Below are 27,199 nucleotides of genomic sequence, written 5' to 3'. Positions count from 1 at the left end.
AATTCCATGGCTAGATTTTTACCCAAGAAAAATGACAACATATATCTATAAAATAACACATACAAGAATGTTTATAACAGCTTCATTCATAATAGTCCCAAATTGGAAACAACATAAATGTTCATGGTGAATGGAAAAATAAATTGTACTATATAGATTTAATGTAATACTACCCAGCAGTATAAATGATCCACTGAAACATGAAACACTATGGATGAATTTCAAAAACCTAATGTGGAATGGAAGAAACCAGACACTCAAAAATCACACATATGATTTCATTAATAAGTATTAACTTCATGTGACATTAATAAACTAACAAAACTAATCTACAGCAATAGAAATTAAAACGGTGGTTATTTATGGGGACGGAGGGTGACTGGGTAGAGATGTGCAGACTTTCTGGGGTAATGGAAATGCTCTCTATTTTGATTTGTATGTTGGTTACACAGATAGCTATGTATCTATATCTCAAAACTCATCTAACTATACCTTAAGATCAATGCATATCACTGAATATAAATTTTACTGTAATAAAAAGCCAAGGGGGGAAAGCTTAGGGTAGGAGAATAGACTTCAGTTCATTTTCTGGAGCTGCACACAGTAGGAAGCTCACAAATTGGGAGCATGGAGGAGTGAACCGAGAGTGGTGGGGTGGGCATAGGGTAAGGGAAGAGGTGAATGTGAGCACAACAGAGCGTTGGAGAGAGGGAGGGATTTCATAGCCATCGTGAGTATGAAACTGGAGAGAAAAGGGAGTGATGTCTAAGAAGGATGTTTAAGGAGTTTTGTTTATTTGAAGCATTGTGAAGATTTGTCACCCCTTCAAGAAAACCGGAAGCACTCCATTATTCTTCTGGGCTTTCAGAGCAGATCTGTGTTGCTTTTGAAAGTGTCACCATACTGAGACTAGGCATAAGAGGACTCAGTTTCGTAAGGGTTTCAGGTAGCAGGCCCAAGTGTTCAATTCTCTTGTTTAACCACCAAACAACACAATTCTGTGACAGCATGGGGGTGGGGGTGGGGGATCCTGAAAAGTGTAGTGTAAATTTCTGGGTTTCTTTGGCCTTTGAAGGAAGTTCTGCAGGAGTCCTTATGTCATCAAACAGTTAGGGCTTGTCCTGAGAGCCTAGTCACTTTAAAGGAAAATCTTTCTCGTGTTTTATAAATGAAAAATCCTGGTGATTTCTTCATGGGTTGATTGTTTAGAGTAAACCACCCTGTGGATCTATGTTCTTTTGCAACTTGTCCACAGCAGTTCGGAATTTCTTTGTTCCCAAGGGGACCCCTAGGTTTCCCTGACTGTGAAACAGCCTAGAGCTATGAAACCTCAGCAGAACATCCTGGACACACCTGGAATTTACTTTGTTTACTGCTCAGCCCCTAAATACCTACATTCCTTGTAGATTCAGCTTTGGTGTAGGAATCCCTTTGTCACCAACTCCCTCTGCTGGCCTGGGATTTGCATCTTACTACTCAATCCTTTTCTCCAATTGGTACGATTTTTATCTCCTTGGAATATGAAGATAGCAACTCCAAACAGAAACAAAATGTTTATTTATGAGTCAGCTCAGTAAAACTTATTATTATTCCCAGTTCTCATTTTCTTGCCCAGGTTCCTGTCTTTACCCATCAAAACTCCAATGCTTCTATTGTCATACTGTGTGACTCAGTAGTTCTCAACCCAATGTCCCAACACATCACAGTACAGCAGTGAGGCATGTCTCAAGTAACGTGCTTTTTTCCTAAATGCAGAGTACTTAAAAATGCATTTCCATGAAATATTTCTATAAAATATTTCTAACTATTGTGCTTATTAGTTTTTCATATTTGGAGGTTGGATTTTAATGTTAAAATCTTGCATGCCATCTGAATTGAGGGCAGAGTTAAGAGCAAAGCGGGAAGGGTGGGTAGGTAGAAATTGAATTATTATTATTATTATTATTATTATTATTATTATTTTTAGAAATTAAATTATTCTTAACAGTTCTGGGAATGATATCATATTTTAAAATCAATCCAGAATGGAAAATGGAAGTTGCTTTCGGGCATGACAGTCTAGCATTTACAGCTGAATTTCTGTTTTCAGTTCTCCCAGAAAACAGATATCATGAGATCTTTCATGAAACTCCAAATCTCTTCTTAAGATGGTATTTTGGAGGCATGGTAAAAACCCACAAACATTGAGGGCTTATGCTGATACAGGCGAAAAATATGTCTGTTTCCTATTCTTCTTGGACCTGGTGAGAAGGAGATGGGAGTGGGAGTAGAGTCCTGACTAAGAATTTGATCATGTTCAAGAAAAAACTACCCTTGTAAAGCCCCTGTCATTGTTTTCTCCCAGATGTATAGACCCGTAATGAATGACCTCTATTAAATAGAATATCTTAATGAGTTTTTGAGTATGCGAATCTTGACCTAGCCTTCAGTTTTGAGTAGGAATGGAGGATTCAACTTCTTTTAATACATTAATATGACTTTAATGATTGAGGCTGTCAGTCAGTTTTCGTGTCCTCCTACTGGGATCTTATGGGAATGAGAATGACTAACAGTGATACTATCATGGGGAGAGCCTTGTAAGGATTGGCATCCAGTAATACTTTCCAAAAATCACCCAAGAACTTTGGCAGTTATTCCATAGTATAAGCATATTATTCGGGATGTGCTTCATTGCTGAGCCCTACAGCAATGTATTGGGACTGGTGGTTGAGAGCTACAGAACTCAGTGTGATAATAGTAGGGCTGGAGTTGTGATGGGTAAAGATGGAAAAGTAGGCAGAAAACTGAGACCTGTGAATAATAAACACTAAGTTTTATTGAATATTTATTAAATGTCTGGCCTTGGGCACTTTCTATACATTATTTCATTGAATCTTTACCCTGAGAAGTAGCTGTTCTTCTCATTTGACACAATTGGTAAATGTTCCCATTTAGTGCCTCTATTCATATAGGGCATGGAGAAAATTTACTGTATATAATTCTTTATTTGAATGAAATTAAAACCAAACGTACAAATGTCCATTGCTTATAGTATAGGGCCTTGTGGGGCATAGATTTTGGATTACTCAGCCTTAAAACAGAAGGAGATCCTGCCATTTGCAGCAACATGGACGAACCTGGAGGACATTATGCTAAGTGAAGTAAGCCAGACATGGAAAGAAAAATACTGCATGATCTCACTTATCTGTGGACTCTAAAAACGTCGAATAGGTAGGAGCAGCGAGTAGAATGGTGGTTACCAGGGGCAGGGAGGTGGGGGGAAATAGGGAGATATTGGTCAAAGGGTACATCGTTTCAGTTATGTAGGATAAATATGTGCTAGAGAGCTCATGTACAGCATGGTGACAGTAGGTAATAATATTGCATTGTATACTGGAAATTTGCTAAAAGCAGACAGACAAGAAAAAGGAGATGGATAGGTGAATTAGCTTGATGGTAGTAATCATTTCACTATGTATATGTATATCAAAACATGTTGCACATCTTACATATATGCAGCTGTTATTTAAAAAGTAAAATTAAATTAAAAAAAAAAACAGAAGGCAAGCATGTCCTATCAGATAGGACTCACTCTCCCCAAAGCAAAAACAAAATCCAAAGCGTATCTACTTCTACACCCATCCTCACCCCCTTTTTCAGGCTCAGTCCTTGATATCCACTTATCAACACCTTTTGTGTCTCCTAGCTCTCCTCTTACTAGCTATATTTCTTCTACATAGTTTTACTTTATCCAGCTGAGAGGTAAGCAGACATTCTGTGCCGGGTTTTCATTAGTCTTTCTTTTTTGTTGTTTTTTTGTGGTGGACAAGGGGGAAGGAAAAATTACTACTCAGTCCTTCCCTCATCACCTCCTTTTGAGAAGCTGCTGCTGTGAAAGCAGTATACAGGATTTGGTGGCAAAGGCGAAATCTGGATCTCAGGAAATACTATTTTAAAAAGAAAGCTTCTTGTCAAAAATAAATGTTTTGTCTATGCTTGAGAAACTGGAATGGGTGAAACTCGTGCCTTAGGCTGGAAGAGGAAGAGAAAGCATGTCCGCTAAGGAGGGCAGTTGTCTAGAAAAACCAGAGGACACAGTATCATGTAACTAAAGGTTTGTCGCAGTTTGTTGAAAAAGCAAATTGTGTTTGGTAAGAAGGTAAAGAAGAGTAAGTGAACTGTTTTTATTTTATATGATGTGATATTGTATTTAAGTGGAGCCTATACCTTAATTTGGGCCATTTTCAGGAATGTAAATGGGCTTTCTTCTTGAATGTAGAATAGGTATCCTAGACTTAGACACCCTAATTTCAAACATTTGGCTTAATTTATGAAAGAAGTTGAGAACAGAACTAGAGGGAAAAACCAGTCATTAAGTCCTAGCCCACATTGTATATGTGGTGAAAGAGGGTTGAACAAATATGTAAGATACTTTTGCCTAATAAATGTTCACTCAAATAACCATTTATGTCCCTTCACTATTGTGGCTTTTCTGCACCCTCCAATGTTGTTAGAATAAAGCTCACATTTGACTGCATGATCTACTTCATTGTGCAATGTCCTTGTCTTCTCTTAGCTTATACCACCTGCCTCTAACAGAGGCATGGGTTAGACAGTCATCGTTCTTATGTTTTGCTCAACCTGTAATTTCACGAAGGGTTCCTGCCTCTTCTCTTAAGATTCAATTTCTACCAATCTCTTGAGATCCTGTTTGAAGAAGTAAGGACAGGAAGGTTTAAGACATACAAATAACTCAAACAGGGAATGGTCGGGATTATAACAATGAAACAGAGAAGGGCCTATGGGAATTCAGTGGAAGGGAAGATTATTTCAGCTGACTGCATCAAGGAAAGCTTCTTAGAAGCGGTAGCAATTTCGTTGGGGCTTTGTATTCAAATAAGTGAATGAATTATGAGTAGGATTTGATTATATTGAAGTGGAAGGGGGAAGAACTCCATGCAGAGGGAACACCGTGAGACAAAGCCTGGAGTGAGGAGTATGTGAAACAGTGGATTGTGTATTTTGACAGGAACACAGGCACTGAAAGCAAAATGAGAGAAAATAGGTTATGTCGTTGGGTTGGGGATATCATGTGAATGCAAAATATTGGCATAATAAACTCTGTTCCCCTTCTGAGAGCAAAGGCAATGAAAGGATCTCAGGAGTCAACAAATTGGGATTATAATGTCATCATTATTACCATTAAAGCTAATTAGAGAATGTTCTTTCAGATCAGTGGCCAACCGGGCTTGTTAATTGGACAGAATTATCAAACAGGAGTGGAAATCATTGGGCAACTGAAGGCCTGTCTTGCAGGGGAAGGTCACTAACCAAGTGGTAAACAACAGGGACTATTCAATTAACTTTTCCCTCCGTCTCCCACCCCTCCCCCCTTTCCTTTCTTCTTTATTTATTGAGTGCCTATTGTGTGTACTTTTACCAGGTACCCTTGTACATGCTGGGGATAAAGTATTGAACAAGACAGACATGCGACTTTTATTTGAGAAGAAATTCAAGTATTCTTAAGGCTGACCAAATCTGAAAAGAAAAACCCCAAAGAGGCCTCAGCGGATTATGCTCAATTTCTTCTCTTAAACTCGGGATACTGTATAACCACAAAATGACAAATGTTTACCTCACCCAATTTTCTAACCTATAAAATGATAATAAGAATTCTTCCCTTGAGTCACCCCTCAATTTTTTAAGTCAAATGGAAGCACGTTGAAAATGTTAGCCTGCCATTCATACATAAAGAAACGTTTAGTCAATGAACCTTCGTGTTTCCTGCATGTGTGCTTTTTCTCCTCCTTCCCTAGCAACTCTTAATACCTTAACTCCTCTTTGTGTTCTGACTCATTCTTTCACTTTCCTTCTTAATTTGCCTGCTTTTCTCCACAAAGGATATCCAAGTCCTTTCCAAGAAAACCCATCCCAGAGTTGCTTTCTATAGTAGTTCTATAGCTACTCTGCATTGGAAAGAAAACTTGCTCGTGTTTGGAAAAGCTCTGACTCATCATTTAAATTTGGCAAACTTCTGAGTTTTCAAATAGAGCTCAGTCAGTGAGAAGAAAATATTTCTGTTAGAGCAGGCGGCTTTGTGGAGTGTCTATGCTGGACCAAACACCATGCTGGGTAGGAGGTAATAGTGAAAAACATAGAAAAGGCCCCTCTCCTTTTAGAGTATTTGGTCTGTGGGAGGAGACAGAAAGCAAGTGCGATGGTGAAGCCATCCAGGGCCTTTGAGGATATGTGGGAAGACCTACCTGAGGAAGGGCTGTTTAAGGATTTCAACCGGGGTCCCTTAGATGCCATTCAGAGGGCCGAGGACCTTCCACTGAAATAGTGTAAAATAGTATATGGGCCTGTGCACCCCAAGTGCTCACACTTGCATAATATGCACTTGCAGGTACATATTTTGTTGTCAAAAATCTTGATCAGATTCTCAAAATGGACTGTGACAAGGAAGTGTTAAGAACCTTTGTATTTAAATCAATGGATTATAAACACAGTGTGGAAAGAATATGTGGTATTCAATTATGTCATTAATAATGCTCTTAATAATACCAACAGCTAACATTTTTTTTTCCACTGATTATTATGCTAGTTTCTAAGTATTGTGCTAGGAGCGCTACTCACATTATCTCATTTAAAACTCACAGTAGTCCCAAGAAGCAGCATGGAGTTCAGTCGTTGTCTTTCCACCAGCCTGATTACCCACTTCGTCCTTGGTAGAGTCCCTGTTTTCTTTCCCTTTCTCCAAATGGGCCTATCCTTGTTGGTCCTTCCCCAGCTCTTCTTCAAGGAGTGGATCGTAATTGATCTAAACAAATAATAATGTATAAGTTGCCTTGCCGAATGATTGGTTAGGTCTGTGCAGGCCATGCAAGCCTGAGACTTGAGAGAAAAGGTGGTGGGAACCTCTTGGGAAAGGTTTCTTGCTCTAAAATATGGATGGAAGGCAAACATGTTATTCTTTCTACTTCTGGATAGTCTCATTGGCAAGTGACGTATGATGCCCAACAGCAAACTTGGTCCAAAGTGAGGCCCAAGCCCAAGAAAACCAGCTGATGCACCAAGCATGGTGGTAGGGAGTGGAGAGGATGAGAAGTAAGGACCTACAGCCTTGACGGGATTGTTGAGATGCTGACTTAACCAGTCCTGGAACTGACTCCCCCCCAGACTTCTTGACAAGGGGAATCATAAATGCCTTTCCTGTTTAAGATGTTTTGGTTGGGTTTTTTTTGTTACTTGCAACTGAAAGTGTGCCCGGATTTGGGTTTCCCCCTTTTTACAAAATTGAGGCCCAGAAACGTTAAGTTACTGCTCAAAATCACTTAGGTGCTAAGAGGGAAAACCAGGTTGGGTCCAGTCTGGTTTCCCAGGCAAGCCTTGCGCCTCGCCACCAGCTGCTATACTACTGCACTGACCCTGACATTTCATTTCTGTGTATGTAAGTGGAAGAGTGCTGACTTAAGTACATTCTATTTCAAAAATGAAGTGTCAGGTTGTACTACATTAGCCTGGACTAGAGTAAGATATTGGTGGCCCTGAGGCCTTCCTGGACCCTGACCCCTTCATTAATAACAGTTATGGAGCAATATGAAAGAAACATGGGTGAGTTCTCTCTTACTTTTCTGCTCCTCACCACCTATTTACCTGTGATTACTCATCTGAGAAAGAATTCATGGATATAAAAACCATGTTTTTAACTACATGATAAATCTCACTTGGATTGAGTCTTAAGTTCTTGGGTATGGATGTATCTGAGATCCAGGAATTATCCCATATGTGCATTATAACTATTTATGTATGTATTTAATGAGTTGTGCCAGCCAGGGAGCACACACAAGGCCATTTTAATGGTCTCTGCTCACCCTTGTGGAGACCCCATCAAGCTATGATGTATTTAATTCCAGGAGTCCTTGGACATGCTGTTGGGAGTGGTGAGAAGGTGCTTGTTAGACTTCAGAATCATGGAGAAGATCTTTGTTCAGATCAGGGCTGAAATGGTGGAAGAGTGGACTGGCAGAACATTTCTGGAAACCTGGAAGATTTAGACTGGCATATGCCATAATGGAAAAACTCTGTAGCCTACCTTGGCAGGAAAATACTGCTTTTTTGCTTAAAAGTATCTTTTAGACATGGCCAGCATTTGGATGGCACTCGTGGCATTGGGATGTGGAAAATATCGTGGATAAGCCACCCAGAAAAAAATAGCTGATGAAACTGTTCTATGAAGAGACGCTATTTTTAAATAATCATTAACTATCCTCATACTGTCTTTGTATCACCTGCATATGTATTAAAATGTGAGGTCAGTTTTTCTGCCCCCAACCAAAGCTTTCAAGCCCAAATGTTGACTTGGAACATTCTGGGGTTGAGCTGAACAGCCATGTGAGTGGGACTTGTCAACCTGTAGAGATTTTAACTGGCAAGGCTTTGCACTCCATTCATTTTAGCCGCATGTTTCCAGAGTGATCTTTTGGCCTCCCTGGCCTAAAAATATCTCCTGACTTTGCATTCCTTGGTCAGTTATTAATCATATAGCTGTTATGCTTATACCATCCTTTTCTGTAGGATGGTATTTATTAAGTGAATGTATTTTGTACTCCACCTCATTAAAAAAGTAATAGGAAACTGCTAACAAAACTACATGAAATTCAGAAAGATGAAAATAAAATTAAGGAAAACGGGACCAAAAAAAAGAGAAGTGGCATAGTAAGATGAAGCCAGGAGGAATTAATACATGGAAGTGGGGTCTGCAGGGTCCCACACATGCATTAAAGGGGGTCTAGCTCCCCAGAGTGACAAGATTCATGGAGTCCCTGAGTTAGAAACACTCCTGCTGCTCAGAAGAAGCATTGACTTTCCTGGAACTAAAGCCTGTGGGACTTCTTTTTCCTCTGGGTCTTTATAAAGGGGACACTGAAATGTAATGGGATTTTCCCTGAGGAGTATGCTTATGACAAATATACAGTCTGAAAAGGTGTTTGTATTTCGGGGCAGGAAGGCAAAGCAGCGCCACCTGTATTTCCATGAGATCGAAGTGGACTGCCTACTCTTTTCGCCTGAGGAAAGAAAAGCTGCTAAAGGGAGTCTCCGTTTCCAAACCTTAATATTTGCCAACTATGACGATGATGCTTTTTCAGGTGTGAAAATAGTAGTTAACTAGGTGAGTATTTCCATATGTCAGTGTCCATATTGGAACGCACAGCCTGAGGTTATACGGTAGACTTAAACTCACTTGGCCTTCCCACTTTTGTCTTTTCACTAGGATTTTTCAAGTCCATGGGGCCCCCCCACCCCCCTGATTTTAGAGTGTACCTGTTTGCCCTTATAGCTGAGAGTGCACCTTTCCACTGGGTATACATTTAGGGTACTTCTTTGTTTTACAAAACATATACAGGAGAAGTACAACTAAAGGATGAAAGTCACATGGTTCTAATTTATGATATTCATTCCGAAAAGAGAAGATGCTTAAGCATGAATCTTAAAGAAAAACAACAACAAAACCAAAAACCTAACAGCCAGCTCCTCTTTCCAGACTTTGTAAGCTTTTTAGGGTGTTCTTTGTGGGTTAAATGGGGAGAGGGTGGCTCTTAAAAATCATGCAACATGGAAAACTATATATTCATATATGAAGCAGTCTCAATAGAAAACACTGTTTACAAAAATATATCATTTATAAAGTGAACATTTGCCATGAGTGCATCCCAAGAGGGAACACCTGTTAGGAGTATGAGGTATATTCTTCAGATTTTTATTTTCTCTGGAAATGGTAACGTGTGTAACTCTGCACAGTCATCTTCCATCTTGAGTTAGGAAACAGGTCAAAAGGAAATGAGCCTTACCTTCCCGCAGGCCCAGCGGTGCCACGTGGCCCAGCACCGTCGTCTCCTGTTGTTCGCATTGCAGGGGTACAGGTGCTAGCAGGGAAAACCATATCTGATTATCTTCCTCCGCTGGGGAACACACAGATGGAGCCCCAAAACATGTCAAGTCTCCGTTGGATTTTCGATTCTTGCACACAGTGCGATGCATATGGTGTCGAGAGGACTGAGAAGTCAGGTGTAACGCTCCCAGCCTAGCCGTCCATTTGCCCTGTCTTCTGGACTGGGCTCCATTCCCATTTGCACGTGGCCCCCTCTTGAAGAGGTGTTCCTTTGCCTCAGTCCATCAGTCTTTTTAACTCTTCCTCCTCTCGTTCAGGACCTTACCTATTCTTGCACACCCAGTCCCAGGAATTCTCTGATCCGTCCTTTTTGCTTCTGGAGGAAGGATGATTCTAATCCTGAGGTGGAGGTGAAGGAGAAAGCTTCCATCTGATCTGGACATACCCAAGGAATGTTCAGACATCTCTCACGATGGGGGCTAATCCTTCCCTAACCTGCCCCCTGCAGTATGCTAAAAGAGGCCTTGTGTCTCCAGAACCATTAGAAAAGCCATTCTCTCCCCTTAGCCTGTGATGCCTTAGACTCAGAAGCGATTAGACCATTGCACCACATGTTATTATTGTTTTAATTCAAAAGTGGAATCTTCCTGGATCTATAAATTTGTACAACTTTTATTCTTAACAATATATTCTGTTTGTTTTTCTATGTATACATGTGAGTCTGCTTTATTCTTTTTAATAAATGCTTACCATTCCACTATATAGCTTTAAAATTAACCAACTCCATTTTGATGGACCTTCTGTGTTTTTTCCAATTTCTTACTGAAAAATGAGTATATCTTCAGCATTCACTGGATGTGATAAGCATTTTTCATCTTTCCCAACCCGAACAATAAAAATAATATAGAAAAATAACAAAAAAAAAGATTGGATCAGAGCTTATTTAATTATTTTTGAAGTCAAGTATTTTTATATATGTTTAATAGCCTGTACTTCTCTCACTTGATCTCTCAGTATCATTCTATAACTTCTGCTTCTAAGGTGAGAGACACAGCCTATAACTATTTTGCTGGGCATTTTCTCTCGCTTGGTTAGGAAAAAGAGTAGAAGGGCCAGTCCTAGGTTTTTGACGTGAGTCACAGCATTTGATTGGAAAAGTCCTAAGACAGAAGTGTCTTGGAGCAGTGGGAGGAGAAGAAATTGAAATTTCTACTTTGGACACGTTGAATGTGAGATGCCCATGAACCATGCCTAGTGGGCAAGCCATGGAGGTACTTCCATATGTGAGTCTGGAGAGCAAGGAAAGGATTCATGCTGAAGATAAGAAGTTGGGGTTGTCTTCATATAGGAGAAATTTAAAGTCATGAGCCTGGATGAGATCACCAACACTGGGATTTCAGAGAGACAAAAGGAGACATTTACTCAGCAGCTTGAAGTACTGATGTCTGTGTAAATAAGGCATATTTAAAAATAAATGGCATTGTGAAATATTTGAGGTAAGAAGAAATAATAGAAATAAGGTATCGGCTTTTATATTCTCTGTTTCTTCTGCCAAATCTCATAGAAGGCTCATGCTGGCCAAGAATTTATGTCTGAACTTAAGGAAAATAAAACCTTGGAGGAAATATATAGCTAAGATCCTATCAGGAATTTGTCATTTAGGAATTTATGGTATTTGACATTGTGAATATTTTTGATAATCATATAGTATTTGTAACACAAGTTCATTGTGGATGTGCATAATGTTTCTGATCATGTAATTTTTGTGTTTCTAGATACCTGGAAGAATACTGTGAAAATATTCAATTAAAGATTGATTTGTTTTTTGGAACATACTTTTTTTCTTTCATTTTATTATAGTTTGGTGATGAAGAGTAGTGTGGAGTAGTTATAAATGATGGAGTTAATTAAAGGAGTCATATTGTGATATTGTTTGTGAAAATAATATAGAGTACATATTAGATTATCAGAAGGACCAGATGAGAATTTTACTCTTGCTGCTAACACTATTAATATTAATAATAAACAATTAAAAAGAGACCTTAGAATTTATTAAACGAAGTTATAATTGTTGTTCAGGTATCTGGAAGTAAAAGATGATGTGGGTATATTTTGGGCTACTCAATGTGTGTGTGATATGTGTGTGTGTGTGTGTGTGTGTGTGTGTGTGTGTGTGTGTGTAATGTGTATGGAATAGTACTTACCATATTAAAGTGGGTTGATTTTTTAATGTTAGTGTTGAGTCAACCAGTTTACTTAAAATCACTACCAGATTTTCTATCTGTTCATTTGCCATAAGATGATTAAGAGCATCAACAGCCTAAATCAGATCACTGAAATAGTTAATAAATCAAAGGCAACCATGATTTTTAAAGTATCAATCAGTGGATCAACTACTGGCAACCTAATTTATATACCATAAATATCAGTTAATTATTTTTTCAAAGATGAGCATCTTACCTATGAAGGAAGATTTGACCTCATTAAAATAGGGTCATTGGTGGAGAAGAGCTCAGGAAGAAGCCCTTCACGGATGTAGGGGTGGGTGACTCGGCTCCTCTAACTTTATTTGATTTTTTTAAGCATAGGTACACTGGAGGTTTTGGGGTTTAGTTTTGTTTTATTTGAGTATGTGTGTGTTTGTATGTGTTTAAATAAAAGGTAAAAGGATCTTCATAAAAGAGTTTGGGTCATGTAGTAGATAATGCTTTTAGTTTTAGTTTTTCCAATGACAGCCACTATTAAAATAAACATCTGTGAAATGTAAAGTCATGATATGAAAATTTAATTTAGTGAAAGCTTTTTGGCTGGGGTCTGAAATAAAATGGTTTAGGAGATGTTTCTTCTTCTTCTTCTTCTTCTTCTTCTTCTTCTTCTTCTTCTTCTTCTTCTTCTTCTTCTGCTGCTGCTGCTGCTGCTGCTGCTGCTGCTGCTTCTTTTTCTTCTTCTTTTCCTTCTCCTTCTCCTTCTCCTTCTTCCTCTTCCTCTTCCTCTTCCTCTTCCTCTTTTCCTCCCCCTCCCCTTCCCCATCCCCTTCTCCCTCCCTCTTATCTCCTCCTTCTGAATTGAGCTTTCCTATAGGAATAGAACATGGAGGCCATGATGAATGGAGAGTAAACTTTCCTATAAATCTAGCTCACATACAGGACCTCAAATGAGCCCATGATGCACACTAGGCTGAAGTCATTTCAAAATGGCAAATGTTTACCTCACCCAATTTTCTAAACTATAAAATGGTAATAAGATTCTTCCCTTGAATAACTCCTCAGTTTTTTAAGTCAAATGAAAACACATTTCCAGGTATTGTATTCTTTTTGATGGAGTTATAAATGGAATTGTTTTCTTAATATCTTCTTCTGATAGTCTGATAGTTCATCATTATTTTATAGTAATGCAAATGATTTTTGTACATTGATTTTGTATCCTGTCATTTTACTGTATTTGTCTATTAGTTCTGTTTTCTCTTTTTGTTTGTTTGTTTGTTTTTGTGGAGTCTTTAGGGTATTCTACATATAATATCATGTCATCTGCAAATTGAGACAGTTTGACTTCTTCCTTTCTGATTCAGATGCCTTTTATTTCTTTTTCTTGCCTCATTGCTCTGACTTGTACTTCCAATACTATGTTGAATAAAAGTGGGAAGAGTGGGCATCCTTGTCTTGTTCCTCTTCTTAGAAGAAAAACTTTTAGCTTTTCATCATTGAATATGATGCTTTCTGTGGGCTTGATATATATGACCTTTATTTGTTGAGGTACGTTCCCTCTATACCCAACTTGCTGAGAATTATCATTATAAATGGACATTGAATTTTGTCAAATGCTTTCCTGTATCTATTGGGATGATCATATCTATTGTGGTGTATCACATTGATTAATTAGTGCATGTTGGAACATCCTTGTATTCCGGGAATAAATCCCACTTGATCATGATAGTATCATCACTCTAGTGTATTATTCAATTCGGTTTGCTAATATTTTGTTGAGGATTTTTGCATCTATGTTCATCAGGGATATTAATGTGTAACATTCTTTTTTATAGTGTCCTTGTCTGGTTTTGCTATCAGGATAATGCTCATTTCATAAAATGAGTTTTAAAGTGTTCCCTCCTCTGGCTTATTTCTTTTTAATTTTTATTCTATCTGTTGGATATTTTTTGCATAAATGGGATATTTTATATATAAGCTGACTTTTTTCCTTTTTTTACTAAACATGTGTCTTTAAATACAAAGCTTTTGTGACTACATTGAATTCTATCTTATGGATGAATTATAATTCACTTAACAATTCTTATATTATTGGACATTTGGTTTCTTGACTATATTATGCTGCATTATGTATATATCTTTCATACAAATATCTGTCTACATATATTTCTAGAAATATATTAATTGGGTCAAAAGAGATGCATATTTTCAGATTTGGGAAAATGTTTACCATTTGTATATGGTAAAAGCAATGTTACTTTCAAGATAGGCTTTAAAAATAAGTGCATATTTATTTCATCCTTGCCACCACTTAATATATTATTTTAATGGTTCCCAAATTGCTATTAATTTAATGGCTGCCAATTATTTTATTGGTTGCTAATTTTAATGCTTGTCAATATTTGAAAAATATTATTTCCTTTTTCATTTATAATCAAATAAATCAAGTAATCAACCATGAAGTTGAATATCTTAAATATATTTATTTTTCTGTGAATTTTTTGTTTATGTACTTTGCCTATATTTTTGTATTAGGAAATCAATATATTTTTATTTTTAAAGGCCCGCTGTCATATTAAGGACATTAACTTTTTATATTTGTTGCAGGTATCACACCCAATTTACCTTTAAATATTTTTGACTATGGTGTTTTTGACATAGAGGAGTTTTAAATAATTATGCAGTCATTGTATTGATTGTTTTCCTTTGTGAGTTTTGTCCATCTGTTTTAGTTTTGTAATTCCTTTTTGCTTTGAAATTTCTTTTCAGTATAAGAATCAGCCAAATATTCCCATATATATTCTTTGTGTTTTAAATGATTTTGTTATTTACATTTATCATATCTGTGTAGGATTTACTTTGGTGTGAGGTTAATATTAAACTTGATTTTTTTCCCCAGGTACCTTGCCAGTTTTTTCTAGCAACTTATGTGGATAAACCCACATTTCTCAATGGTTTATGTGTTTCCTTTGTAATATACAAAAAATTTAGTTTTACCAGCATCTGTTTCAGGTCTTGCTTTTGTGTTCTACGATTTGCCTGCCAGTTCTATTTTTAGATCACAACTGTTTTAATTGTTTACTTTGTAATACCACAGGAAAAGTTACCCCCTCATCCACCCATTGGTCCCTTCCACAAAATTTCCTTTGGCTGCTTTTTTTGGAGAGGGTAGGGCAATAAGTAGTAGGATTAGTGGTTTCTTAATCTCACTCTTCAATTAAGGCAATAAAAAACGTGTTATCAGAACAGTAACTTTTTTTTATCATAACTTGAGAACACATAATTAGTTCATTCACCTAACAACTCTCTCAGTATCTCTGAAAATACATTTTAAAAGGTGAAAATGAAACACAGTTCTGTTTCCAACTTCTGAATAGTTCCACATGCCTTACAATAGTTTTTTTTTTCTTTTTATTTTGCCAGTTTTGGCATTTGGGATTTTATTCTGATAATATAGCTTGACTAATAGATTGTGTTTTAGGAATAAAAACATTCCTCAATGAGTGTTTGATGAGTGTTATGAAATATCTTGTTCTTTTGTTGTTGTTTAGTTTTTATCTCATGATTATAAACTTGACTCTGCAATCCAGCAAAACATGGAGGAGGATAAGGAAAATATGGAACCCAAACAAGTACAGCGAGAACACGGGGATTATAGGAATATTGCAAGCAGATAAAAGATGAGGGGTGTTCTTCTGAGCTACAGAAAGAATGGTCTGATGGTTAAGATAAAATGCAAGTCAAGTTTATTAGAGTTGTCCACAATGGGCAATGGCCACTGCAGGAAATGAGTGTGGATTGAAAAGAAAAGTAGCCCAAAGACTGAGCTCTCGGGTGCTAGAGTGTTCAGAGACGGGGAGGAGAGCTCAGAGCCAGTGAAGGAAACTGAGGGGAGTCAGTGGGGTGAAGGAAGAGAAAGCGAGTCAGTGTGGTGTCTGAAACAATGTCTGATGGAGTGTTTCAATAAGGAGATGATGAACTGTGTGAGAAGCGGCTGAAAGGTGTGGAAAATAAGGACCCAACCTTGATTATTGGACTTGGTAAGATACAAGACATTGGTAAACTTGCCAAAACTGTGTTCAGAGAGTAACATTCTTGCATATGGGGACCATCCGTTGTGGTCCCAATGCTGACGCCAACTTCCACTGAACTAGTTTAATCCAGTTTTAGCTGCGGGATCAGTGGTTAGCCAAGCGCTTCAAATGTAAAGAGCTATTTTGTGATTTCTTTTTCTTTTTTTCTTCTTTCTGTTTGAAGTTCTATGTGTGAGCTTGTTGTGTCAATAACTTTGTTTCTTCAAACAAGATGTTATATGCTCATAGAGATGGCATATAATTTTGGAAATTATAATAAGAAAAAAATTAAAGTGAGTTNTCCCAAGCCAGTTCTTAATCATCGTGCCACTCGGCCGGCCCACTGCATAACTTCTGAAACTTTGATTTCAGCCATGCAGTATTCTGACAAGCACTCGTATCTTTCAGCCCCACTCACTTACTATAGCCCCTGCATTAAGTCGATAACCTTTCTCCAGTGTTAAAATCACTAGTGTACTGACCCATCACTAAAGTCATTTAGTTTCAAACTCCCTTTAGTTCCCTCAGTTTCATAGAACTCTCCAGATGAAAGCTCCAGCTCTGTCTGAACCAGACCTTTTCCGCACTTGCCTAAGCTGCTGAATGTGCCTGGAGAAAAATAATATACCTGCTTGAGAAAGAAGTCCTTACCTTCCTGCCTACTCTCAGCTCACATTCTTTGCCTCCTTTCCTGTGATCATATTAGAGAAGTCGTGTTTACATCAGAAGCAACCCCCGCTACTGTTCAGGATCCCATCCTTTCCAGCCTTCTTAGGGATATCACTTCTGTGATGATTTTCTCAAATTCTCTCCACCATCTCCCATAAGTATACAAGGCCTAATAATAGTTTCTGTCTTTAAAAAGAGCCTCCTTTTGATTTCATGTACCTTTTTAGAAAACCGTTTTATTCCTCTGCAATCTTTCAAAGCAAATGTATTTAAAATAATGCTTCCTCACTTTCAATCTTTCTTTGATCCATTCTTCCCATCCTGCCTCTGTCAGGACATTGTTTTTATGACCATGATTTCTGCTGTGCCACATCCTGGGATTATTTCCTCGTTTTCATTTTATTCAACTTCTCAATGAACTTGAAATCACTCTTTGAACACTACTTCTCTTGTCTTTGGTGACACTACAGTTCATTGTTGTTGTTGTTGTTGTTTTCTTACCAACTGGACCCCCATTTCCCTTTGCCTTTGTTCACTGAAGCATGAACTATTGACAAGAATGCATTAACCAAAGAAATCATAGCCCATACAGCTGAGAGATGTGAAGGATAGATATTAATATTCTACTCTTCAGAAGCCCCAGAGAGCAAGAATAGGAATAATGGATAGTAGACAATGGCCAAAGTAGACATAACAGCAGAAATTTTTCCACATCTGCTAATTGCCCTAGGCAGCCCTCCTGCCTCCAATCCCATATGCTTTCAAGCTTGGCACTTCCCCCAAACTACCCCCAGCCTTCACAGCATGCCTTCAGAGGATTGGGATTCAGGTAGATTGGTTGAGTCTGTTGGCATAATTTTAAAACTTAAATGATTAAAATGATATCAAAATGAACCGTGACTCAGTGGAAAGACTAAGGATAAGACAAAGCTAAGAAATATTCATGCATGGAATTTATGGGGCGTATTAGTTACCTATTGCTGTGTAACAAATGATCCCCCAATTTTGCATCTTAAAATCATAAACATTTGTCATCTCATGCAGCTTCTAAGGGTCAGTAATCTGGAAGCAGCTTAGCTGGATGGTTCTGGCTCAGAGACTTACAGAGTTTGCATCATCAGGACAGTCTTGACAAGATGGACGAAGTTTAGTTACAGAGGATTGGGAGGTGAATGCTGAGGGAATGGAGAAAGTGAGTTTAGATTTGCTCTCCCGACACTGTTTTCTGTGGGATACTTGTCTCCCAAGATGCTTCTTCCAAAGAGGGTTCTGTGGTAAATAAGAGTGGGGAACCCCTCACAGTTCACCCTGCTCTGGAAATATGCATAGGGAAGGCCCTGTGGGAAGTCCTGAGACAAAGAACCCATTTTACTTGGTTAATTCAGCATTTCTCCAACTTTTTGAGTAAGAAACCTCTTTATTTATTTTTAAGATACACCTCTTCATTGCTACCACAGGTATCTTTCTAAAACCTAGATTTGATCAAGTCCTTTTATTAATGACAGCAATAGTGTCCCATGTAATGGTTTAGGAAGAAAACATTAGAACTTTGAATTTTATCTTTGTAAACTTCATTTTTGTGATGTTTTAAATATAAGTAATAGATTAGCACAGTAAATGTATATAACTTATTAGTAAATATGATATGTATGTATTGAGAGTGTACACACCACTTTTTTTTNAGCCTGTGTGTGTGTGTGTGTGTGTGTGTGTGTGTGTGAGAGAGAGAGAGAGAGAGAGAGAGAGAGAGAGAGAGAGAGAGAGAGAGAAAGAAATATCCAATGTGCAGTATTTATTCTGTTGTTTGCATAGTCTTTATAAATTTCTTCTATGATGAACTGTGCATTTCTACATGGTGAAGTATGCATCTGTCATAATTGTTTTGTTTAGTACCTACAAGCAGCATATGTCCCTAATCCAAAAGGTGGGCAAAGATGAAGATTAAAGGGTTGATAATGACTGGGGAGACTGTCCCCTAAATACTGTCTAGACTGGATCAGAAGGCTAAATGAACTCAGACAAGGTATTTTAGGTTCAAGATGTTGGATTCTAAGCCATAATACATTTATTTAAAACAATGAGCTGCATTTTGACAAAAGACCTTTAACTTTACAGAATTACCTCGACAGTTTGACGTTTTTCCTTTGATCCTTTCTCTTCCTAACATATGCCTTGAAAGCTCTTTGGAAGAAAATTGCTGAGAACCCATTTGCTGGTGGTTACTAAGGTATTTATCTGTCAATAGGAGAATTTTTTCTTATAAAATGACTAGGTGTTCTGGGCTTCTTTTCTATTTATCCTTGTGATGACTGTCAATATTTTTAAAAACCCAATCACTTCTTCCATTTTACTGGTATTACTTTTGAAATAACCTATTTTTGCTGCTGCTGTTGCTGCTATTTACCTCATCCATAGAAGCCATAAAGATGCTATAAAATTACGTTAATGGAAACAAATAATTGGAAATCAAGTGGTTTTTCACAATAAGGCTCTATAATTTAATTATTTTATATTTATATCTATTTTCTGTTTCCTTTTCCCATTCATTTGCATCAAATGAATGTCTCTTTTTTGGTGTCTGTGTGTGTTTATTAATATTCTATCTCTGTATTTTGTGACATTTTGAATTCTGTAGCTGAAATATGTGTCTGAGGTAAAGCTATTTCATCTCTATCTCACCACTCCAGGCTTAGGGCAGGGCTGTGTCAAACTAGCAATACAGAAAGTAAATTGGTTTAGCCCTTCACCATTATATGTATTCATGATAAAGGTTGGCTATTGAATCTGTGCTACATGGCTTGTGTGTAATGCAGATCTCTAGAAGCAAACTTGCTGAATACAAGGGCACATGTGTTTCCCCTCCCTCCCCTGCCTTATGAGTTATAATTAATAGATAAGAATTGTATATATGTAAGGTGTACAGCCTGATGTTTCGATTATATGTATAAATTGTAAAATGATTGCCCCATTCAAGGCAATTAACATATCCACCAGCTCACAAAGTGAGTGGGAGAACACTTAAGATCTACTCTCAGCAAATTTCAAGAATACAATACAGTATTATTAACTGCTATCACCATGCTGTACATTAGATCTCCACAGCGTGTTCATTCTGCATAACTGAAATTTAGGGCAGATGATGCTATCTTGCTTTCCAAAATGTATCCAAGTGCATATCTCTATCTTACATTTCATTGATCACTACCCCTCACTCCGTTTCAGAAATAACCTTTTGCCCAGTTGCTCCANCCTTCTTTTCCTCTCAGCTTACCAGTCTCTATGGCAATATTCAAGTACATCTTTAACCAAACCATCTCTCCACACAGCTTCCCCAGATTGAACAAAAAGGGATGCATTTTTTTCCCCCAGCCAAAAGGTATTTTCAAGATAACTAAGAAAGTGTTTATAGACTGTGTAGCAGATTTTGATAATTTTTAGAAATCAAAGAATCAGTTTCTAAGGTGATGACTGCCTGGTCTGAATATTTGTGTTCCCCCAAATTCATATGTTAAAAACCTGATCCCCAAGGTGATGGTGTTAGGAAGTGGGGCCTTTGGGAGGCAATTAGGTCCTGAGGGTGGAGCCCTCAAGAATGACCTTAGTGCTCTTATAAAAGAGGCCCCAGAGAGCTTTACCTCTATGCCATCTGAGGGCACAGCCACAACTGCGAGAAATAAGTTTCTGTTGTTGATAAACCTCCCAGTCTATGGCATTTTGCTATTGTAGCCTGAATGAACTAAGACAACGATGTATGTGAATCAGAATATTCTTCTGTAAAATCTCCTTGTTTCATAGAAGGCAAATCCTCCCACAACACATAACATATTCTGGTTTCCTCAGGACAGAGACACCCTTCTTGTGGGTACTTCATATTCCAAGTCTCATCCTCCTGTTTGGGTGCTCTCATTCTAAGCATTACCCTGGCATGGATGGAGCTGGTCTGCACCCTGTCTTTTTTCATATAGGTTTTATTGGTGTTAGGTATGGATAAGGCAACAACTGCCATCATGAAAACAGTTTGTTATACTCACAGGTCCCCAGAGAAAGGCACGCCACACCACGAGAGGGGCTGTGTGCACATTGGGGTTGGTCAGGAGACAAGGGAGAGAGGGAAAACTTCAGGCATGGGCCTTTGTGATGGTTTCCAGGGGAAGGCATGGGAGAGGCAGAGTAAGCAGGCTTAAGGCTGGCTAGTTTGAATAGTCTCAGCAGACTGGAGCACAGAGACTGTCTGTCTCTGGTTATCTGATACCTGGCCAGGGGTGTGATTGGGGTAGGTGAATAGTGGCTTGGAGTGCCAGAGCCCACAAAGGAGGGGTTTGGGGGTGTGGGCTCCAGATTGGTTGATTTGCACTTGAAAAGCTCACATGATCCTGGGCAGTCCTGCAGGATCAGGAATGTTCCAGATGTCAAAGCATCAGAATCCAGAAAAGAGCACACATGGCCAATGCACTTCTCGGGTGCACAGTCCCCTGGAGAGGGAGGCCTAAGGCTCACCAGAACTCCTGGTACACCTAAGGCTATGAAAACCTTTGCAGCTACCTTGTTTCACTTCAATTTACTGGAAATCGCACCCAGTGATACTGAGGGAATTCACTACTGAATTTAACTGTTGTCCTAATGTAGCATCTTAAGTCATCCAAAAATGTTTTTGGCATGGCATGGGTTACTTTCAGCACTAGCTTCTCCTTTGTGTCAGGCCCCCCCCCGTGGTCATTCATGCAGGCTCACTCAGTGCCACTCTGTCCTGGGCAGATATTCCTCACACTCTAATCAGGCACCACCCACACGCGGTGTCTTCTTCCTCCTCCTCTCTGCTTTCCTCTCTGGTGTCATCATNGTATGTGTTCTATGAACCAAAGAAATAACTGCTCCTTTCTTTCATTTTATCTGTTCTCTAATTTTCTTTTTATGAGATGTCTAGTAGTTGGATGTTGGACTCTCTGAACAGATCTGCTTAATTTTCTTTTATTTCCAATTGTCATCACTTTATCTATGTTTCTACATTTTGGAACCCAGTTGGAATTTGACCACATGGAATAGAAGGTTTATCTAAGATCCAAGAGCACAGGCTTTACTGCCAGTTGTTTCATGTTAATGATCTTCTGGTGAGAAAGCTACATGCACTTGAAGTAAACAGTTACTCGGAAAGGTGTTACACACAATCTAACAAGTTCTGTACTGGAGGAAGTTCAGGAGATTTGGGTGGGATGCTTTTTCAGTACATAAAAGATGAACTAAGAAGGGATAAGACTTGGGAGGCAGGTTAGTGTGATCATTAAGAGCATTCCTCTGCTACCCAACTGCCTAGATTTGAATCTCAGCTTTGACCTTATTATCTATGTGGTTTTTGGCAAGTTACTTAAACTCTCTGAGCCTGACTTTTCTGATATGTGAAATGGAATTCATCGTAGGTTATAGTTATGTAATGTATGTTAAGCAATTAGGATAGTGCCTGTTCTATGGCATACAGGTTTTTTTTCTTCCTTTCTTCCTTTTTTTTTTTTTTGGTTGATCTTCCTTTAAAGTGCTTTTGCTGTAAGTGCTATTTAGACTTTTGCTGTTACTATTAATTGGGTTGCAAATCAAAAGCATTTTACTGAGTCTCTGAGCTAAAAATATTTTGAGTTCTATATAGCCTGTTGTATTTCTCACTAAATACTCCTACAGTTAATATAAATAAGTTAAGTGCTTTCATAATTCGAGTTGCTTCATCGTTTCTACCAGGCACATGACCACTGCTAACATAAATGGCCTTTATGGTCAAAGAGAAAGGCGCCCTTTCCTCTGGACAGTTACTGCTCCAGGTCAGCATGCGTGTTTTGGCAAGTGTGGCCTGGGCTGCCTATAATTCCTCATGCATCCCCTGGGCTAGGGGCCTCTGTGCAGTGCTCACTGTGCACGACTGTGCAAGACCCTCGTGGGGGCACTCCTGGAAGGAAACCTGGCTTGGGAAATTGAAACCTCATACTCCAGGGTAACTTCTGTCAGTTGAATTGGATTGATAGGAATTATGCCACTTCCTGCCTTGGCTTCTCTGCCCTTCCCTTGCTATTCTGAAACGGTGAAGGTGGGGCATTGAACCCATCACTTGAAGGGCTTAGGTATGAGAGGGGATCCACAGATACATTGTCAAGTTGTTAGTGTATGTGGATGTTTTTGAACCCTTGAGACTGGATGAGATTACTTAGATATAGTGAGAGGAATAAGAAGGCAAAAGGACTGCTCAACTTGGGGTTGAGCCCCAAGTAACTCACATTTTCAGAGATTCCCTGAAAGTACAGGAATGGGCAAAGGAGGCTGAAAAGGAGAACTCACAGAGGGAGGAGGAAAGTGGGGGGGGGAGTGGTCACAGAAGGTAAGAGAAAAGAGACATAAAACCAAAGCCTACATTTTTTGTGAATAGCTATGGGGGTTACTTGGTTGTGCAAGTCATGAGAATGATTCACGACCAACTGAAAAGTGATGCTAGCATTTCTATTTCCTCACTGGTCAACCTCCTGTCTCATAGGTAAAAGCCTCCGACGCGGATGCAGGACTGTATGGCTTGGTCGAGTATTCTCTTTATGATGGATTCCAAAGCTATAAAGCACCTCAAGCCTTCCAGATAGACCCACATGATGGGCGAATCTGTGTTTCTCAAGATATCGACAGGGAACAGGACCCAGCCACCTATGATCTCTTGGTGAAAGCTAGGGATGGGGTAAGTCTTCATGTATGAAATTTTAAACAGATTTAAAAGTGAACCCTGTGTACACACTGGAAAGTACCAATGGTTGTCAGTCAGCTGTCGGCCAGTATTGTTTCATAAATTGTACCTCTTTTTCTTTGCTGGAGAATTTTGAAGAAATTACCAGACGTTATATCATTTCATTCATAAATAGTTCAGTGATATCTCTAACAGATTATGAAGTTTTAAAAACATGACTATAATAAATTAATAATAGTTAGTAATATCTAATATCCATTCCATTAAAAAAAATTCTGGGTTATCTAAAAATATCTTTTAACAGTTGGCTTGTTTGAATCAAGATCCAAATCATAATTCCACAAATTGACTTGATTGCTTTCTTCCTTAGGTTTCAGTCAGCCCCACTTCCCCTTACCTTATCTCCTAGGATATTTACTTTTGAAAGAAATCAGGTCCATGTGCACTGTAAATTTTCTACATTCTGAATGTGGCTGATTACATCCTTGGAATTCATTTAATGTGTTCTTTTATCATATGTCCTATAAACTGGCATTTTGAGTAAGAGACCTGATTAGTTTTGGTTCATTTAGGTGGTGCTGTGTGCTTTTTATTGCATCACCAGACACACACCATTATTTCACTAGGGGTCATGATATAGTGAGTTTTGAGTTCTATTATTCCTTTTGCAATTATTATCTGGAGTCTTCAACTAGGAAGAATATTCTCTCATCAACTCTTTGATTACTCTGAAATATAATTCACGCAGGAAAGGCAGGATAATACTGGATTGTTTCTTTTTATTTTATCAGATTTTAGAAATATGAATTGGTGCATTTACCATGTCCAAAGAGTACTGATAAGTTTTTCCTAGTTTGATTATAAATTCTTGTATTTTAATATATTTGATCTGTTTTCATACATTGCTGACCTTATTCTTTCTGATGTTCATATTGACCCATCATCNATAATATAGCTTGACTAATAGATTGTGTTTTAGGAATAAAAACATTCCTCAATGAGTGTTTGATGAGTGTTATGAAATATCTTGTTCTTTTGTTGTTGTTTAGTTTTTATCTCATGATTATAAACTTGACTCTGCAATCCAGCAAAACATGGAGGAGGATAAGGAAAATATGGAACCCAAACAAGTACAGCGAGAACACGGGGATTATAGGAATATTGCAAGCAGATAAAAGATGAGGGGTGTTCTTCTGAGCTACAGAAAGAATGGTCTGATGGTTAAGATAAAATGCAAGTCAAGTTTATTAGAGTTGTCCACAATGGACAATGGCCACTGCAGGAAATGAGTGTGGATTGAAAAGAAAAGTAGCCCAAAGACTGAGCTCTCGGGTGCTAGAGTGTTCAGAGACGGGGAGGAGAGCTCAGAGCCAGTGAAGGAAACTGAGGGGAGTCAGTGGGGTGAAGGAAGAGAAAGCGAGTCAGTGTGGTGTCTGAAACAATGTCTGATGGAGTGTTTCAATAAGGAGATGATGAACTGTGTGAGAAGCGGCTGAAAGGTGTGGAAAATAAGGACCCAACCTTGATTATTGGACTTGGTAAGATACAAGACATTGGTAAACTTGCCAAAATTGTGTTCAGAGAGTAACATTCTTGCATATGGGGACCATCCGTTGTGGTCCCAATGCTGACGCCAACTTCCACTGAACTAGTTTAATCCAGTTTTAGCTGCGGGATCAGTGGTTAGCCAAGCGCTTCAAATGTAAAGAGCTATTTTGTGATTTCTTTTTCTTTTTTTCTTCTTTCTGTTTGAAGTTCTATGTGTGAGCTTGTTGTGTCAATAACTTTGTTTCTTCAAACAAGATGTTATATGCTCATAGAGATGGCATATAATTTTGGAAATTATAATAAGAAAAAAATTAAAGTGAGTTTTTTAATTTTAGATTTCATCGAAAGTGCAGACATTTTCTTTTCTTAGGATTTTTTTGTGTGATTGTTCTTTTTTTTTTAATTGGACTCTGAGGCTTTTCTATAAACGCCACTGAATTAAATGATATGATTGACAGTATATTACCCTATGACTTTGGATTGACCTTTGGGTTTTGGGTGCTGATGTGATTGGCTGGGCAAGTGACCTCCAACAAAGCTGCCCAGCTGTTGAAGGGGGAGACTTTCCTAAGTGGGTGAGCGGGGTTGGGAGTGGGGAAACTATGCTGGTGAGGGGAATGCAGATAGCTCCATTCCACATGTGGGACATGCAAACACGCTTTCAAGCGCCAGTGCTCTCAGTGTGTACCCTGTCTCCACGACACATTCATGTGGAGGAATCCTTACCCACGTGTTAATTTAAAAGAATATCTTGTTTTTTTAACGCTTAAGGAAGTGGTAAAAATTCTTTAAATTTCAGGAAACTAATGATGTACTCAGGGAGATATTAACATCTTGTTAATATTTTGCATTTTTATAATGCCTGCATTAAATTTGTAAAAGATCTGGCTAAGGGAGAACAGTTTTGAGTTGGAATAAATTTAAAGTAAAATCATCAAATTCATCTCAGTCTAAAACAGGTAAATTGAGACCGAGATGAAGAACACAAGGAAGGCACTTAGAGTGCTGGAACATGGCTCGCTGAGTAGATTCAAGGATAAAACCCTCCTGAGGCACCCTCTAATTTAGCACCATAAGATTATGGTAATAGACTGACCAGATGCTTCTCTGTTTCTTTAAGCAGCTATCATGGAAGAAAAGGCCCACTGAGATTATTTACTAGTCAGGATTTCCTCTTGAAGATCTGACAAAGTCATTTCCATTTTCTATTATTTAAATTGACTACATTTTTTTTGTGTAAATCAATAGATTTGGGGAAATACAGACCTCATAATGATCCCAAATTCATTATAGGTGTTCACAACCAAATATTACTAGGTGGAATATGTTTTTCTGGAATATTAGGTCAATATTTTTAGGGAGTTGAGTAGAAAGGGGGGGGCAATACATTCTTATTTTTTGATTTTGAAACTCAGAATCTGAACTACTAACATAAATTGAGATCAGTACTCTTATCCCGCTTTCAATTCCTTATATTTTGCTTTGCCACAAATCCAGATGAAAAAAACGTTTTGAATGTGGAAATAAGGAAACTTGTTTTATATACATTAAATTACTTGTTAATATGTTCTATGAAAGGTTGAGAATGAGTTTTAGAATTCGAAGTTCATTCTATTTATCTTCCAGTTGAGCCAAAGTTATTGAGAATACCATATGGTTTTAGAAGATATATTTGGTGTCTTTGGGAACTTGAGGCTACTAAATCATTAACAGCTGCCAGAATGGAATAGACCAAATGTACTTGGAATTTAGTTCTTTGTAGTGGGGAAGTTTGTGGGTTTCCTGGTTCAGCCCATCTGATGAGAAGAATAACTCACAAACATGTTAGCTAGTTGCACAGGATGAAATTTTGCCAGAGAATATAAGATAGATGAGATTGGAGATAAACTTAAAAGACTGTGGTCATTAGTTGAAAAAATAAATACAATTAAAGAGGGAGGTAATATTTCCATTTGTTAAGAGTTTCCTCAGGTGCAGGGATTCTCAACCTAGGCATTGTTTTGTTTTTTTTTTTTATTTGGGGAACAGTGTGATTTTTCAGGACCCATCAGCTCCAAGTCAAGTAGTTCTTTCAATCTAGTTGTGGAGGGCACAACTCGGTGGCCTATGTGGGGATCGAACCGGC

General features: G+C 38.3%; 1 protein-coding gene across 1 annotated transcript in view; it reads left to right on the top strand.

Moving 5' to 3' along the window:
* Positions 1 to 27,199, top strand: part of DCHS2 (dachsous cadherin-related 2) — a 208,112-nt gene that overhangs the window by 73,987 nt on the left and 106,926 nt on the right. The window contains exon 2 of the mRNA XM_019641158.1: positions 23,329 to 23,520. Coding sequence (XP_019496703.1) covers positions 23,329 to 23,520 — 192 coding nt within the window. The remainder of the gene's footprint in view (positions 1 to 23,328; positions 23,521 to 27,199) is intronic.

This window comes from Hipposideros armiger, unplaced genomic scaffold (assembly GCF_001890085.2).
Source record: "Hipposideros armiger isolate ML-2016 unplaced genomic scaffold, ASM189008v1 scaffold_58, whole genome shotgun sequence".
NCBI classification, from domain to species: domain Eukaryota; kingdom Metazoa; phylum Chordata; class Mammalia; order Chiroptera; family Hipposideridae; genus Hipposideros; species Hipposideros armiger.
The sequence above is the reverse complement of the archived record's forward strand: the minus strand, read 5'-3'. Positions and strand labels throughout refer to the sequence as shown.